At 39.0% G+C, this 18791-nt stretch overlaps 1 protein-coding gene across 1 annotated transcript in view; it reads left to right on the top strand.

The window, feature by feature from the left end:
• The window catches only part of SPATA48 (spermatogenesis associated 48), a 64637-nt gene that overhangs the window by 25894 nt on the left and 19952 nt on the right, over positions 1-18791 (top strand). The window contains exons 3-5 of the mRNA XM_006069707.4: positions 3813-3889; positions 7051-7189; positions 9002-9069. Coding sequence (XP_006069769.4) covers positions 3813-3889; positions 7051-7189; positions 9002-9069 — 284 coding nt within the window. The remainder of the gene's footprint in view (positions 1-3812; positions 3890-7050; positions 7190-9001; positions 9070-18791) is intronic.

The following is an 18791-nucleotide window of genomic DNA, read 5'->3' as shown; positions in this document are numbered from 1 at the left end:
AACCTAAGAGTCCAGAAATACAGCCACGAATGTGCCAAACATTTTAGTGAAGAAAGGAAAGTCTTTTAATGTATTACAGAAACAGCTGGATATACCATTAACCTGTACAAAAAATAATCTTAAATGGATAATAAGCCTTAATATAAAATTAAGATTATAAAATTTTTGAAATATTTAGATTTTCAAAATGCAGTATTAAAAAAATGAATCAGCAAGCCTCATAATGGGAAAATATTCACATTCATATAAATAAGAAAGGATTTGTTTCTAAGATGTATAAACATCACTTAAAATCAATCAGGAACAAGATGAACACCCCAAATGAAAAATTTTGAAAAGATCTGAACAGACACCTCAGTAAAAAAGATAAGAATGGCTAATGGGCACATTAAAAAATGCTTGATGTGCTGAGTCATTAGTGAAATACAACTTAAATACAGTATATCTCAATAGCTAAAATTTAAAAGACTGAAAATTCCAACTGTTGACAAGGATCCAGAACACTGGACCTCTCACACCCTGCTGGTGGGAACGTGAATTGTTACAAATACTGCAGAAACTTTAACACTTTGTTCAGAAGTTGGACACACACCTATCAAGTGTCCAGACAAGCTACTCTTAGATATTTACACAAGACAAATTTGAATATATGTCCACACAATGACTTGAACATAAATACTCAGAGAAGCTTTATTCCTTATTGCCAAAAAGTGGAAACAAATTGTTCATGTGCATGTGAAAGTATGAACACATTGTAGCATATCCATACAATAGAATAATATCCAGCAAGTAAAATCTGTTATTCTAATACATGTGACAGCAGGAATGAAACCGAAAATCATTATACTGAATGAAAGTAGCCAGAAACAAAATATTATATATTAGCTGATTCTATTTAACTAAAGCTCTAAAAATGCAAAACAGCATAGAGTGACAAAAAGCAGATTACTTGTTGACCTGGACTGGGAACATAGGGATATATGGATACAAAGAAGCATGAGAAATGCTTTTTCAAAATATAAATACTCTGAATCTTGTCTGTTGTGGTGGTTTCATGAAAAAAAAATATATATATATATAGCTATAATATCAAATCATATGCATTAATCAGATTTAGTTCATTAAAGATCTCAATATAGTTTATCTTTTAATGAAGGATATGGTAAACAACTTTATGTCAGTGAACTTGACATTTTAGTTAAAATGAGCAAATTCCTTGAAAACACAGCTTATCAAAACTGACATAATAAAGTCTGAGTGACAGAGGAGCCAGAGATCAAATTGCCAACATCCATTGGATTATAGAAAAAGCAAGAGGGTTCCAGAAAAACATCTGCTTTATTGACTATACCAAAGACATTCACTGTGTGGATCACAAAAAACCTGTGGAAAATTCTTAAAGAGATGGGAATACCAGACCACCTTACCTGCCTCCTGAGACATCTGTATGTAGATCAGGAAGCAACAGTTAGAACTGGACATGGAACAATGGACTGGTTCCTAATTGGAGAAGGAGTATGTCAAGGCTGTATTGTCACCCTGCTTATTTAACTTATACTCAGAGTACATCATGCATAATGCCGGGCTGGATGAAGCACAAGCTGGAATCAAGATTGCTGGGAGAAATATCAATAACCTCAGATATGCAGATGACACCACCCTTATGGCAGAAAGTGAAGAAGAACTAAAGAGCCTCTTGATGAAAGTGAAAGAGGAAAGTGAATAAGCTGGCTTAAAACTCAGCATTCAAAAAACTAAGATCATGATATCCAGTCCCATCACTTTATGACAAATAGATGGGGAAACAGTGACCGATTGTATTTTCTTGGGCTCCAGAATCACTGCAGATGGTGACTGCAGGCTTGAAATTAAAAGATACTCGGTCCTTTGAAGAAAAGCTATGACCAACCTAGACAGCATACTAAAAAGCAGAGACGTTACTTTGCCAACAAACGTCCGTCTAGTCCAAGCTATGGTTTTTCTGGTAGTCTTGTATGAATGTAAGAGTTGAACCATAAAGAAAGCTGAATACTGAAGAATTGATGCTTTTGAACTGTGGTGTTGAAGAAGACACTTGAGAGTCCCTTGGACTGCAAGGAGATCAAACCAGTCAATGCTGAAGGAAATCAGTCCTGAATATTCATTGGAAGGTCTGATGTTGAAGCTGAAGCTTCACTATTTTGGCCACCTGATGTGAAGAACTGACTCACAGGGAAAACACTGGATGCTGGGAAAGATTGAAGACGGGAGGAGAAGGGGACGACAGAGGATGAGATGGTTGGATGGCATCACTGACTCAGTGGGCATAAGTTTGAGCAAGCTCTGGGAGTTGATGATGGACAGAGAAGCCTGGGGTGCCTCAGTCCATGGGGTTGGAAAGAGTCAGACACAACTGAGTGACTGAACTGAGCTGAACTGAGTAGCCCTTTATCTACTAAAATAGTTTAATTGATTATTAAAACACTTTTCACAGAAAAACTCCAGGGTTAGATAGTTTTACTGATGAATAAAAGGATGTTTAAGGCAGAAATAATATCATCTGACCCAAATAATATATCTGAGAACAAAAGAAGCCTGTCATCAAAATGTGAAAAAGATCCTACAACAAAAATTAGTCTGATATGCCTATGAACAGGCATATGAAAAATATTCTTAGCAAAATTTTACTAAATTGAATTTGCATGTTAAATCGCTTCAGTCATGTGCGCCTCTTTGTGACCCTATGACTGTAGCCCACCAGGCTCCTCTGTCCCTGGGATTCTCCAGGCAGGAATACTAGAGTGGGTTGCCATGACCTTCTCCAGGGTATCTTTCCAATCCAAGGATTGAACGTGCATCTCCTCAGTCTCCTGCATTGGCAGGTGGGTTCTTTACCACTCGCACCATCTGGGAAGACCAATTGGTGATATATAAAAAGGATAAGACATTAGGACTAAGTGGGGATTATTCCAGGATTGCAAATTTGGTTCAGAATTCCAAGTCAGTGACTATAGTTTACTATATGTGTTCTCAAACTACCACATACTAAGTCGCTTCAGTTGTGTCTGACTCTTTGTGACCCTATGGACCGTAGCCCGTCAGGCTCCTCTGTCCATGAGATTCTCCAGGCCAGAATACAGAATGGGTTACCATTTCCTCCTTCATGGGATATTCGCTACCCAGGGATCTAACCCACATCTTGCATCTTCTGCGTTGGTAGGTGGGTTCTTTACCACTAGCAGCACCTGGGAAGCCCCTAACTACCACAGAGTTAAAAATAAATAATATAAGATGTCTGGGAAAGCATCAAATATTTTAAAATGAAGTACCACGACTCTAAATAATTCATGGGTCAAAGAAGAAATCATAGGAGAAATTAGAAAATGTTTTTTTAACCTAAATTATAAATTTGAAAATAAAACTGATAATTTTATATAAAGGAGTTAAAAGTGTTTAGGAAGAAACAATTAGTCTTTTGTGTGTATATTAGAAAATAAGAAAGGTCTAGAATTAATTATATAAATTACAATCTTAAACTAAGAAAATGATTAAGCCAAAAATCAGGGAGATTAAAAAGATAAATAGAATAATATATATTTGTAAATTTTAATGTAATCAGTAGCAGTGTGTGTGTGTGTGTATGTGTGTGTGTGTAAACAGTGTAAATTTTCAAGATAATAGAGGACAGTAGGAAAGCATTAAATCTGGTTGATCCAAGAGATGCTTTGAAAAAAGAAAAATGCAGAAAGATGAGAAAAGAAATAATGATGAATAGAAAACGTTAGCAATTCTCATTTATATCTTATCTTTTTAACATTATTCACCCCTTCTAGGATAATGAAGAACCAGTTTTACAATCAAACAAGAAATATAGTGCAAAAGACTCATTTTACAAGTCCTCTACACAAAAGTAAGCATTTTTTCCTAATAGAATTTGATTTAAAAATATATTTCTATTTATTTTTTCTTTAATAACACATCTCCTTCCTGTGCACAATATTCAGGGTCCTGCGAGGACTTCAAAGAACTTCAGACACAATTCTTTACTTACTTACATTGATTGATTGCTAAAATAAACAGTTGAATGGAGGAAAACCTACATTTAATAGAAAAATAAAACCAGAACAGAAAGGAAATGGTCAGAGAGAGAGGATGAGATAAGGGTACAGCAGCATAGAAAAAGGAGAGCAGAGAAGTTTGAAGGAGAGAATCATACAAAGTATCTATTATGTGTCTACACCCCAGGCTGAGGTTCTCCAGTGAGTACTCACTCTAAAGGGAGATGGACGCTAAGCTACAAGCCTAATAGGTAGACAGATCATATCTTAGAAGGTAATAAGTCAATGCAAAAATGAGAAAAAAAGTAAAACATGATAAGATCAGGAGTGCCCATGTGGGGTAATAGGCTTCTGGAACAACTGAGAGGTCTGGGTGGGCCTCCTTGCACAGTGAGATTTGAGCAGAAACTTGGAGGAGATGAGGGGATGTGAAGATGTCTGGAGGGACTGTTTTCCAGTCAAAGGGATTACAGAGTAACAGCCCCATGTCAGACATGTGACTGAGGTGTCTATCAAGGAAGAACAAAGGTCAGGGTCTGCAGCAGAGTAAGGGGGCGGTAGTGGAAGAAGTCAGAAAGTGCCAGGACCCAGATCTCATGGGGCACATTAAGAAACTGTAAATAGTAGGGCATTGGCAGTGAAGTGGCCAGATCGGGTGTGTATATCAACAGTCATGGTGGCTGTTGGATTCAGAGTGGATTGAGTGAGAGAAGAAGCTGGCAGGCCAGTTAGAAGGCTGCCACTGTCATCTAGGTCAGAGGTAAAAGCAGGTAGGAGGTCAGTAGGAAGTTTTAACAGTTATTGGCCTCTGGATACATTTTCAAAGCAGAGCCAACACAATTTCCAGGCTGGAGGGTATGAGTCTGAAAGAAAGAGGCATGAAGAATGATTCCAAGGTTTTAGGTTCTGCAGCCGCATGGACTGAAGCCATTGCTTGTCACGGTGAAGGCAGGTAGAGAAGGTTTGGAGTGAAAGAAGAGAGGTCAGTTTTAGACATGCTGAATATCAGAGTTGCTCATTAGGCATCTTAGTGGATATATCAAGTGGGCTGTGGGTCTGCAGTCTGTGGGGAGAGGGCTGGGCTGGAGGAATACATATGGTTGTCATGATTTATAGGCAGGGATGTCAAGCCACAGCATTGAATGAGCCAAAGAAGAGCAGAGCTTGAGTCTTGGCATGTGTACATCAAGGAAAAGGAGAGAAGGAAGCCCGCAAAAGAGACCAAGAGGAGGCAACAGGTAGAGGAGGAAGAAGATGCAGAGATGGCTTTAGGGAGGAGGGGGATGAACTGCTTCACATCATGTGAATATAACTGACCCTTCAGAAGCCAGTAATCGAGATGGGAGTCCTAATTGACCATCAGTGGCTGAGTGACCTCAAGCAAACAAACTCAGTTCTCTAAGCCATAGTTTATTTATGTATTAATGTTCTTCTTGTCCTGCTGCAGAGACCAAATGAAAAAAAAAAAAAAAAGTGTGTAACAGATTACCACAATGTACCAGCTTTAAATCATGCCCATTTATCGTCTCACATTTCCATAAGATGAAAGTGCTGGCATGTCTACACTGTGTTCAATGCTCAGGGTTTCTCAGGCTGGAATCAAGACATCAGTGACAGTTGGGTTCTCATCTCCCAGGATCATTTGGATTGTTGGCAGAATTCGGCTCAGTGCAGCTGCGGGACTCACTGGTTTTGTTTAAGGATAACTAAAGAGTGTCTGCTGCTGTTTTCTTGCCTCTTTTAGGGCTCACCTGTTTAGGTTAGAACCACTTAGGATGAGCCACCTTTTGATTCACTCAGATTCAGCTGATTACAGACCTTAATTACATGTGTGCAATCCCTTTTGCTTAAAGCTCAACATTCAGAAAACAAAGATCATGGCATCTGGTCCCATCACTTCATGGGAAATAGATGGGGAAACAGTGGAAACAGTATCAGACTTTAATTTTGGGGGCTCCAAAATCACTGCAGATCGTGACTGCAGCCATGAAATTAAAAGACGCTTACTCCTTGGAAGGAAAGTTATGACCAACCTGCTGCTGCTGCTGCTGCTGCTGCTAAGTCGCTTCAGTCGTGTCCGACTCTGTGCGACCCCATAGACGGCAGCCCACCAGGCTCCCCCGTCCCTGGGATTCTCCAGGCAAGAACACTGGAGTGGGTTGCCATTTCCTTCTCCAATGCATGAAAGTGAAAAGGGAAAGTGAAGTCACTCAGTCGTGTCCGACTCTTAGTGACCCCATGGATTGCAGCCTACCAGGCTCCTCCATCCATGGGATTGGGTGCCATTGCCTTCTCCATATGACCAACCTAGACAGCAGATTAAAAAGCAGAGACATTACTTTGCCAACAAAGGTTCGTCTAGTCAAGGCTGTGGTTTTTCCAGTGGTCATGTAAGTATGTGAGAGTTGGACTGTGAAGAAGGCTGATGCTTTTGAACTGTGGTGTTGGAGTAGACTCTTGAGAGTCCCTTGGACTGCAAGGAGATCCAACCAGTCCATTCTGAAGGAGATCAGCCCTGGGTGTTCTTTGGAAGGAATGTTGCTAAAGCTGAAACTCCAGTACTTTGGCCACCTCATGCGAAGAGTTGACTCATGGGAAAAGACTCTGATGCTGGGAGGGATTGGGGGCAGGAGGAGAAGGGGATGACAGAGGATGAGATGGCTGGATGGCATCACTGACTCAATGGACGTGAGTCTGAGTGAACTCTGGGAGTTGGTGATGGACAGGGAGGCCTGGTGTGCTGCGGTTCATGGGGTTGCAAAGAGTCGGACACGACTGAGTGACTGAACTGAACTGAATCCCTCTTGCCATATAAATTTGCCGTAGAAACTGTCATAGGAGTGGTACCTCTCACAGCCATTTGCTCTGCTCACACTAGTGGTTGTGTACAGTGTGTACATGAGGGGCAGGAGTCTTGAGGGACATCTTCCTACTACAGAATGCGATATTGTTAGGAACCATGCTAGTTGGATATGTATGTTTCACAAAATGTCATTATTTAATAATTTTATAGAGCTTATGAAATGGTTCCTTGGGACAAGATGCTACCACCAAAACTTGATCCAGAAGAAACAACAGTGGAAAAAGCCGCTGACCCTGTTTCACATTGTTTTACACTGAAAAGATACGAAGGATTGCCAGCAATAACACAGGTCAGTGATTAGGGACCTTAATTATGTGTGCACAATCCCTTTTACTTTATAGTTACATTTTTTTGAAATAATGCATTTATTACTGAACCAGACTTTAAACCACAATAATATTTATTTTATTGTTATGAAAAGAGCAAAGCAAATACATACATTCATGGAACTGAAACTTCCATAATCATAAGTCATCAATAACCTCAAATGCATTCATACCTATATTGAAACTTTTCAAATTTCATTTAAAGACCACCTCTTTCTCAAAAGTTATTTTCAAATACTGTGTTTACTTTAAAAATTGCAAAAGAAGGAGTAAGTAATGAAGACAGAAATATGATTATGATTCCTCCAGAGAGCCTATGCTGAGAACAGTCCTTAAATCCAGAACTTAGCTCTGCACTTTTTGAGGCAGAATGGAAAAATCCATGAATCATAAAGCTTTTGTGACAGGCATACCCAATTATTGGTAGAGATGTTCATTGTTTTCATTTCTGACATCAAGAACTTATCATGGGGTAGGGGGAAACTCATCACAGGGATTATTATATCCACATAAAAGCCAGGGTGCTTTCCTTAAAGGATGAATCACTCCATGTTACCACACTGATTAAAACCCATCACTTTCTAGAAGGTAAAACTCATCCTCCTTGCATGGCACATACCCAGGTCTCTGTTATTTGCCCATGACCTCCATCTTATCCTCATCTCTCTCATCTCTTCCTCTAGCTTCTGCTCCACCACCGACATCTCACCCTCCACATTGCACGTCACGTTCTGTGCTGAGCTGCTCTCAAATCTCCGAGCCCACCTGCTGCTTCCTCCAGCCTTGTCTTTTGTGGATAGTGGTCCGCTGCCTTCACCACTGTTTTCTCTGGGCTATATCTCGAGAACCATTCAGTTCTTCCTTTAGGCCTCACAGTTGCATGGGATGTCCTTGCTCTGTGCTTGCAAAGCACCTTCTGCTTCCCTCGATTCCCTCATCTTTTGGGGGAAATCTGAGCCCTGGGACCACCTTTCAGAATGAAGTTTTTAGTATGTAAAATACACGGGACTATAAAAGAGATCAGCTATACATTGAAATACAGTTCTAAACATGGACTCCTAAGAGGTTCATGAGCTACAGGTTAAGAAGTCTAGATTATCTTGAAACACTTCAGCTTTTATAGTGAAAAAAATGATAATAAGAGGAGAAAATAAAGCATTAGTATAAAATCTCAGCATGTGATTTGCACACAGAAATTAAAACCAATTAAAGGACCAAAAATATGTCTGGATTCCTAAGTATTAATATTTTTAAGGCTCTCTCAACTCCTTTAAAATATTTTATACCTTGTGAGAGCTGGTCTTTTATTACATATTCTTTGGTGTTGAACTATACTTGTGTCCAAAGTCCTTCACGGCAGGATGAGATTCAGAGCTCAGGCTCAGGGTGGGAGAGACTATCCTGAGGCTGAGAAGCCAAGAAAGCACCGTCTTGAGATGAGAACTCAAGTCAGACCTTTAACAAGGGCTTCGGTCCAGAGGACGTGGCTAATGAGTCAGAGTCCAGCTCCTGAAAACAGAGTTGACGCTGAGGGCCTGAGGGCGAAGCAGAGAGCAGGAGCGGTTCCGGAGCAGCCCTCTGAGTAGGTGACAATGCTCCAGCTGTGCCTCCACTAGGTACCCTGGGCCCGCGCCTGTGATAGGAGGGACTGAGCTTGTGTACTAGGAATTACGGTACTTGAAACTTACATACCAGAAATCGCAGCAATTGAAATTTAAATACTAGAAATTACAGTCACTTTGTTAAATACTTGTCATTCATTTTGATGATTTTAGATGGTTGGTGGACTCTGGGACAGATTTCAAACAAGATCTTTCTCGGCCCCAGTCAAGCCAATTAATTTGTAAGTTTTATCTCCTAATGTTCTCATCACTGTCACATATTTATCTTTAATCATCGGATGCTTTAGCCCAAGGGTGAGGAGCACATCCTCTGGAGAGTATCCCAGAGGCCCTCACACTTCGTCCTTGTGGCTGGAGAGAGAACCCAAATCCCAGTGCGTGTTCCAGCTTTCTCTGGTTTTCCCTTAACCCTTCTTAAAGTGTAGACTATCAAATATACCACAACCACTTAAAATTAGGAGTGTTTTTATATCATTTGATATGAAGATTTATAGTGTTGTAAAATACCTGGGCTTCAAGGGATTATAAATTATTTTCCATCAACTTTTGTATCTTATAGTTATTTTGTGTTCTGTTAACACTAAAAGCAATGACTTTATTACTAACCGTTCCACAAATATAATTTTATGCATTTAGTCTAAAAATACTTGGTATTTCTGTCTTTGAAAATGTCACTGTTTTGGGTTTTTTTTTTTTCTTCTAATTTTAACTCACAATCCAGCCATCACCTGTTTTTATTTTTTTTATTTAATTTTGAATATTTCCTATATAAAAATGTAAAATAGAAATATGATATAACCTGTGTATCTACTTCCCAGCTTTAGAAACAAACCATTACTAATACCCAGAAGCCCCTATGTACTTCTCTCCAAGAAGATGTGCCTTCCTCAGGGATCACAGTATTCTGGACTTGATGTTTCATATATTCCTGCACCCTTAAAACATATATGTCATTCCTAACTAAGATATGAAATTGTGTTCCATATGTGGAGACTCAGTATAAGTGATATCAGACGTACAGTCATACAGCTTAACGTTTTTGTTCCTCGTTGTGTTTGTGAGACCCACACATGCTGGCTTCTCTAGGTATTCACTTTCTCTGACACACAGTCTTCCAGTGAATGGATATACTGCCATTTAGTCGTCCATTCTCGTAATTTAATTTTTTGTCTGATTTCTCTTGCAGTTGGAAACAATGTCCCTGCATCTTTATAAAGTATAAAGATATTTCTGGGCTTTATATATGCATCCTTACATCTATAATTGCTGCATCTAGAGATGTGAACTCCTTTATGTTCTTAACATTGCAGCATTATTCTCCAAATGAGTTTTGCCAGTGGACCAACCATCAATAATGCTTGAGTTCCCACTGCTGCATTCTGTGGCCTGCATTTGGAATTTCCAAATTTTAAACATCTAACTTTAAAAGTATAAAATTGTGCTTCATTATAATTTTAATATTCACTGTTACTAATATTTTTTTGTAAGTTGTGACTTACTTGCATGCTCATGTGTATACATTACCTTGTCATATATTTTGCATCTGGGTTATTTGTCTTTTACTTTTTGATTGTAGAAAGTTTTATGTCTGTTATTCTGGATAAAAATCCTTTATTGGTAATATGCATCAAGATATCTCCTTCTAGTCTGTGACTTTTCTATTTTGTGGTGCCCTTTGCTGAACTGAAGTTTTTAATTTTAATATGACTAAAGTCATCAATATTTCCCTCAGTATATTGTTATTTTCTGTGGAATTTTAAATAGATCTTTCCCTGTCCAGAAGTAATAAGGATATTATCCTTCTTTACTTTTTTCCTAAAACAATTAAAATTTTGCTGTTCACATTTATTTCTTTAAACCTTTTGAAATTGATTTTTACTTATGGCCTGAGCAAGGAACCTATTTCTCACCAGGAGTAGGCAGGTGTCCTGGCCCAGTTTAGTAAGTAGACTGCTGAGTAGTGGCCTGTTGGTTGCAGCCCATTAGTGGAGAGTCACAACCAGAATTTTTGTGAAAATTAAGTAGAATAGAAAATATAAGAATGAATCACATGGAACCTTAAAGAGATAGTTTTATTTTGCAACAAATACTGTGGCCAGTTATGAAGAATAGTGTGAGACAGATAATGTATAAGAAAAATACATGTGCCCACAGTGAGATTATCCCATCTTTTGTTCCCTGGAATTTCATCACCTCAGTGGAAGGGTGTTAACCTTGTACATTTAACTTTATATTTACCTAATCCACAATTCGTTGTAAAGCAAAGTATGGGAGATTTTAGCCTTAGCAAAATCAGTAAGTTATTGAAAAATTTAAGTTAGGGAAAAATAATATCAAAGTGATATTTTTCAAATATTTTAACAATTTTATCACTTCAATAGAGCCAACATAAATTTCCCTTTATAGCAGGATTTTTTATTATTATAAGAAAAAAGACTAATGAAGTGGAAACATGCAAAATCATAATCAGGTTTAAATGCTGAATCTGAAGTTGCAAACAATGACAGTGTTGAAAAAAATAATTGAGTCTCATCAACAAACAGATTTTATTGAGCCAATTCTAAAAATAATCTGTTAAGTTCTAATAACGATTATTTAAAAGATGGTTTTAACATGTGTAAAGCACCCCAATAAAAATAATAGATTCTCATGTATAAATTGAATGGTAATAATGTAAATAATGCAGAGTACATCATGAGAAATGCTGGGCCGGAAGAAGCATAAGCTGGAATCAAGATTGCTGGGAGAAATATCAATAACCTCAGATACGCAGATGACACCACCCTTATGGCAGAAAGTGAAGAGGAACTAAAGAGCCTCTTGATGAAAATGGAAGAGGAGAGTGAAAAAGTTGGCTTAAAGCTCAACATTCAGAAAACTAAGATCATAGCATCTGGTCCCATCACTTCATGGGAAATAGATGGGGAAACGGTGGCAGCCTTTATTTTCGGGGGTGCTCCAAAATCACTGCAGGTGGTGACTGCAGCCATGAAATTAAAAGACACATACTCCTTGGAAGGAAAGTTATGACCAACTTAGACAGCATATTAAAAAGCAGGGACATCACTTTGCCAACAAAGGTCCGTCTAGTCAAGGCTATGGTTTTTCCAGTAGTCATGTATGGATGTGAGAGTTGGACTATAAGGAAAGCTGAGTGCTGAAGAATTGATGCTTTTGAACTGTGGTGTTGGAGAAGACTCTTCAGAGTCCCTTGGAATGCAAGGAGATCCAACCAGCCCATTCTGAAGGAGATCAGCCCTGGGACTTCTTTGGAAGGAATGATGCTAAAGCTGAAACTCCAGTACTTTGGCCACCTCATGCGAAGAGTTGACTCATTGGAAAAGACTCTGATGCTGGGAGGGATTTGGGGTGGGAGGAGAAGGGGACGACAAAGGATGAGATGGCTGGATGGCATCACTGACTCGATGGGCGTGAGTCTGAGTGAACTCTGGGAGTTGGTGATGGACAGGGAGGCCTGGCATGCTGCAATTCATGGGGTCGAAAAGAGTCAGACACGACTGAGCAACTGAACTGAACTGAATGTAAATAAAAGACTGAAACATTCAAAATTTAAGATCGTTTAAACATAGCAAGCTGAAATAGTTGATAATCTCACTCAAACATCTTTTAAGAGAATAAAGATATAAATTATGGGTACTAACTCTTAATGTTATGTGAGAGCTAATGAAAAAACCTTTTTTTGCAGGAATTCGCTAGAGTTTCAGTTGTTGGGACTAGGTGCTTTCACTGCCGTGGGCCCAGGTTTGATCCCTGATAGGGGAACTAAAATCTCACAAGCCATGTGACATGGCCAAAAAAGGAAAAGAAAAGAAAAGAGTTTATAAACATTTTTTTTTTATTTACATGTCATGTAGTGAAACAGCAAATAGCTCACCCAGTTTCTATGGATCCATTGCATTTACTGTTTTAATGATGAATCATTTAATGAACTAAAAGCCATATATCTTACCAGTTCTGTCATGTCTCAGAACTCCTGAGGGTTCCACTCACCCTGGAACCTTTATCTAGCAAATGCTGCTCTCGTGAGCAACAAAAATCTATATGTGAATGCCCATAACAGCTCTATTTATATCTTCAAAATCTGGAAACAACCAAGATTGCTTTCAAGAGGTGAATGGAAAACATCTAGTAGATGAAGATACTAGAGTAGAGCCAGGAATACTATTCAGGAATGAAAGAGAATAAGCACAGCACACAGCTCACAAGTCAATTTTCAATGCATTTTGTTCAGTGGAAGCAGCCAGACCCAAAAGCCTCATACTGCACAATTCCATTTATATGACATTCTAGAAAAGGCAAAACTACCAGGGTGGAAGTGGGTTGGTGGCTGCCAGGAATTGGAGGAGAGGGAAAGAGCTGCAGACAAAGAGCCTGTAAACTAACATTAGGGAGATGGGACAGCATGGTTCTGTGGTGCTGGCCACAGGACACTCTGTCATACCCACAGAACTGTATACCACAGAGAGCAAGCTTTACTGAACACAAAGAAAGACGTAGATTGATAGATACCATGACAGTGGGAAAATCTAGATTGGGATGCAGATGGTGACAAGTGAATCTGTGTTACAGACAAATGACATAACTACATTTAAGTGGATGGAGAAAATCAGGAGTGGTCTTAAATTTGAACCCTCATAATCTTGGAAACAGTGTTTGGACCAAAGACTGTAAGATTCAAGACAAAAAGAACTGTATATAAGTGCTATCTATACTCTATTTGGTAAATGTGTTTCTCACCAGAAATGGATTGGCAGTTTTAAAACTTCTTACATGTATGCTAGGTTTGAACAAAAAAGTAGGCCTTTGGTAGATGGCTAGAGTCAGGTTTCATACTGTCAGAGAGAAAAGGTTAAGATGAACCCTGTGGTTCTGTTTAGATCTGGGGACATTCCAGGAAGCTTACGTTGACAGGCACACCCTCCTTTTGTTGTACTTCAGATACTGTGATTTTGCTTTTGATTTTGTGGGTTTGTTCTTTTTTTGTTTCATTTTTTTTACAAATTGAAGATTTGTGGGAACCCGGCATCTAGTGAGTCTTTTGGTGCCATTTTCCCAACAGCATTTGCTCACTTTGCATCTCTGTGACACATTTTTGTAATTCTCACAATATTCCAAAAATTTTCATTATTATATTTGTAATGGTGATCTGTGATCAGTGATCTCTGTTAATAGTGGGTCACGGTCTTCATAGACCGGGACCTGGGGTCTGGAGTCGACGAGAAGGACGCAGGGGACCCAAGTCTCTTGTGAAACAAGAGTACTTTATTTGCAGAAATTAATGCTTATATATCTTCATACAAGGCAGCTTTAGGCAGTAAAAAACAGAGCCAAGCAAATAACAATCTTCAAGGGGCCAGAAAGCATTCCATATCCTGAGTAAGAGGGGCATAACTGAATAGATTACTTTCAAGTAAAAGGTCACTGAAGGGAGTCATGGAAAGAAATCCAAGCAGGTGCTCTTTCTCATGATCTCAGTCTTGAGAGCTGCATGCAGCTCTACTCGCTCCTGTTTTCCAGGAACTGATAAGGAACAGAGAGTCCTTGAGAAATGGCACACAAAGAAGAAAATGACATATTGGATCCCTTAAAGTTGAACATCCCCTGACAATTCCCCCTTTTTTATTTTTTCATACTTGGGGGTGACTGTAGATACTTTTGTGAAAAAGGCCCTGACCAGTTGAGTTTGTTTAGTTTGAACAATTTTAGTTGAAAGGCATCGGTATAGTACAAATATAATCACCAGGACAATTATCAGCATTATAGTTCCAGATCCAAAACTGTGTGTAATTCTTTGAAACCATCCTCGAGGGTCCAGCCCAGATAATTGATCCGTTAGCTGTTCAGCTAAGGTTTCCAAATTGTTGGAAGAGGGTAGACTCTTAGAGAAGGTTTCAAAGATTCCCTTTTGCAACAATTGTACTTTTAAGGAAGCATTATTATGTATATCTTGCAAATGAAATCTGATTTGTTCCCAATTGTAAGCACTATGGTTGAACCGAACAGGAGAGATACAAAATTAAGTAGAATTCCAATCACATTTTAATAATACTTGATTTTGTAAATCTATTCATTGATCTCCAACCCTTTGGATGGCTGTTTCTAATTCCTGAATTTTATCCTGAACTTCTTCATCTGTCTGAGCCTGAGTGGCCCATATAGTATGAGCATCTTTAGTCCAATTTTGAATAAAGTTTTGTGTTTGAATTGAAGTTTGGAAAGCAGTGCCTGCAACAGCAGCAGTGGTGCAGATGGTGCACAAAGTGGTGCAAATTAACCCGAAATGCCAAGAAGTAGCCATCCAACGAATCGCTTAGGTCAGCGGAGCAATTTAGTGAGTAACCGGGAGGCAAGTCCTGCCATGGGACTCTCTTCCTAGGGTCGTTGGAGATCTACTGGCAGCCACAGACTACGTCGAGATTGAAGAATCAAAAGGGATTCGTTTTTTAGAGAAATAGAGGAATTAAGACAAGCATACAATTTGCAATCTATACAAGTCACAGAATTTAAAGTCTTATTAAATTGTAAGTTCCCTATGGCTATAACAAAAGGAAGGGGAACACAAGCTTGTATAAAATATGAATGATTATAACGGAAGGAATGGTTACTATGACTATGACTGGTCCCTGTGAAATATCCAGCCCAAGTTCCAAGTTTTCCAGTACTCACAGCAAGTTTCCAAATGTCTCATTGTTCAGGCCCAATCCATTTATTGAGGACGATTTGAGGGCGAGGAGTCTGCCATTCCACCATCAAGCCAGCCAAGGAGTCCTTTGTCATGGAAGTGTTCCCTTGAACTGTTGGTAGCCTTCCATGCTACTTGAGTAACATAATCACACATAGTACTATTAATATCATCTGAGCAGTTAGATAACCACATACCATGGGGTCCCCAATCAACAATGGTGTAATTGGCCACAAACATTAATTTTCCTGATTTAGCTTGACCATCTATCCCAATAAACAGGAGTATATTTAAAATGCTTATAAGTAAACCCCTTACATTCCCACTTTTGTGCTTTTCCTAGAGTTTTGGTAGTATTGACATGGTTCTCATAAAAAGACAGGGCAGCAAACAGTCCAAGCAATGTGTGGAAGTTCTTTTTTGGAGGCAGGACAAAAGCCCACCTTTGTCAACTAACATTAATACATAATTCTGCTGGGCCTATGCATAAAGGAAGGATTTCATAGCCTGCCAAGTCACTTCAGTCATGTCCAACCCTGTGCGACCCCATAGACGGCAGCCCACCAGGCTCCCCCGTCCCTGGGATTCTCCAGGCAAGAACACTGGAGTGGGTTGCCATTTCCTTCTCCAGTGCATGAAAGTGAAAAATGAAAGTCAAGTCGCTCAGTCGTGTCTGACTCTTTGCGACCCCATGGACTGCAGCCTACCAGGCTCCTCCATCCATGGGATTTTCCAGGCAAAAGTACTGGAGTGGGGTGCCATTGCCTTCTCCGATTCATAGCCTAGAGAAATGTTAATTAGTCTTCCTTCTTCCTCAGGATTAGAGGGCCCCTCTAAGCTCCAAGGAGGAGGCATATGTACTGAGTCATTAGAGGATACGACCAGTCCTATATCTGTCCATTCTACAACCTGCAATAAAGGGAGGTTAGGTATATAAGCCCAATAGGTGTGATTAATCAAGTCAGCCTGAGTGGGGGAAGCAAAAACAAGCAAAGCAAGCATAGCAACAAAAATACTTTCAGGATTCTGAGGCATTCCCTGTTGAGAAACCAGATTTTCAGCTTGATTAGTAAGGGTTTTTTATCTGTCCCCAAGTAGGGAGATCATAAGGTGGATGACGTCGAGTGTGGCCTTTCTTGGAAATTTTTAAAGCTGCCATGGCTTGTACTGGAATCTCCTCCTCCTGGGGATTTCTTCTCTATCTTGAATGCCAGTGGCTCCCCTGGGGTGGATCTTCTGAAGAGGGAGCCAGCTGATTTCGTTGGATCCATCCGAAGAAATACAAGCATACCCCTTCCCCTGTAATATTAATTTTCCAGATTTCCATTGTTTAGTCAACCCGTCTTGATACCAAATGGGCAGAGGAAGGGAGGTGTCCTTCAATGCCTCAAAATGTTTTTCTACTTTTGTCAAAATATCTCCTTGTGGTAGGTTTAAAAAATTTAAAACAAGTAAAGCTGTATTAAAAATAGTTATAGGATTAAAAAATACATTGCATTGGAATCTAGTAAAGTCTGCTCTGGATAAGGAAGATAGACGTGTTCCTGTGTATTCCCCCTTTTTTAATTTATTTGTAGTTTCAGTGTGTGATGTGCTTGTTCAACTATGCCCTGTGCTTGTGGATTATAAGGAATGCCTGTAGTATGTTTAATAGAAAATGATTGTAAAAATTGTTTGAATTGCCTAGAAATACAGGCAGGGCCATTGTCTGTTTTTATAGAACTAGGTGTTCCCATTATGCAAAGCAAGCTAACAGGTAGGTTATAACATGTCATGTAGCTTCACCTCAGAGAGGTGTGGCCCATATAAAAGAAGAATTTGTATCGATTGAGACATGTAAGAAGGAAGAGGGAGAAAGTTTAGGGCAGTGAGTTTCATCCATTTGCCATAGTTCATTGGGTTGTAATCCTCAAGGATTGATGCCTTGTGCAATGGGTCGAAGATGTAGGGGCCTACAAGTAGAGCGATCGTTAATGATTTCTTTAGCATGTCAGTATGGAATTTTCCAAATTTGATGTAATGAGCCAGCATTATTGTGTAATAGAGCATGTTGCTCTTCAGGAGTAGCAAAAGAGACAAGTTTATCAGCTTGTTCATTGCCATGAGCCATAGGGCCAGGAAGACAAGAATGTGCTCGAATATGGGTAATAGAAATGGGGGAAGTGTGGTTCCTAATAATAGATTATAGTTCAAGGAAAAGTTGTTGGATAATAGATTGATTCGAATTTATGGTAGAAGTTTCTATATTTCTTAATACAAAAACTGAATATAAGGAGTCAGAAACTATATTAATAGGATAAGAATGTAGGTGAATAACCTGAATGAGAGCATATAATTGTTGAGCAGAGTGAAATTTAGTATAAAAGACTTTATATTCTTTGAGAGACCAGAATGAGGCTTTGGCGTTTTTAGTCCCATCTATATAGAAAACATCACCTTGAGGTATAGGTTGTGATGTGACAAGGCGAGAGATAAATTCAGTATTTTTGAAGAAATTCCAGTGTTTGTTAGACGGATAATGAAATGAAATTTCTCCAAAATATTCCAGAAAGGCTATTTGGAAATCAGTAGAAGTTTATAATGCATTCTCAAATTAAGATTTATTAATAGGTACTACAGTTTTATGTGGATCGGAGCCAATTAGAGTCTTAGCTCTGTTTCTTCCATTGATAATGATTACAGTGATCAAATCAAGATTGGGTGTAAGTGACCTTGTCCCTCTAAAATGGGTATAGATCCATTCTATCCGGTATTATTGTTGGGTAAGAAGTCCTGTGGGAGAATGGAGAGAGGGGAGTATAAATAACTCTAGAAGTAAATCAAGTCTAATACGAGTAAGAAACTGCTTTTGCAATTTATTTTGTACTAAACAGAGTTCCTCTCCTGCCTCTTGTAAAAGTGAACGAGGGCTATTTAAATCGGGATCTCCTTTTAAAGTGTTAAATAAATTAGTTGATAATTTGCAATGCCTAAAGAGTGTCTAATCCAATATTTATCGCCTAAAAGTTTTTAAAAATCATTCAAGGTGATAATTTATCAATACAAATCTGTGTTAGTTGGGGAGTAATATGTTGTCTATTAACAACAAATCTTAAGTAATAGTAAGGTGTAGATGTTTGAATCTTTTCAGGGGCAATGATTAATCCAGAAGCTTTAAAGCATTGTTGAGCTATGTCAAACACCTGCTGAGTTTATAAAATAGATGGAGCTGAAAACAATATATCATCCATATAATGAATA

The sequence above is a fragment of the Bubalus bubalis genome, chromosome 8 (genome assembly GCF_019923935.1).
Source record: "Bubalus bubalis isolate 160015118507 breed Murrah chromosome 8, NDDB_SH_1, whole genome shotgun sequence".
NCBI lineage: Eukaryota > Metazoa > Chordata > Mammalia > Artiodactyla > Bovidae > Bubalus > Bubalus bubalis.
Note: the sequence above shows the minus strand (reverse complement) of the source record. Positions and strands in the feature narration are given on the sequence as shown.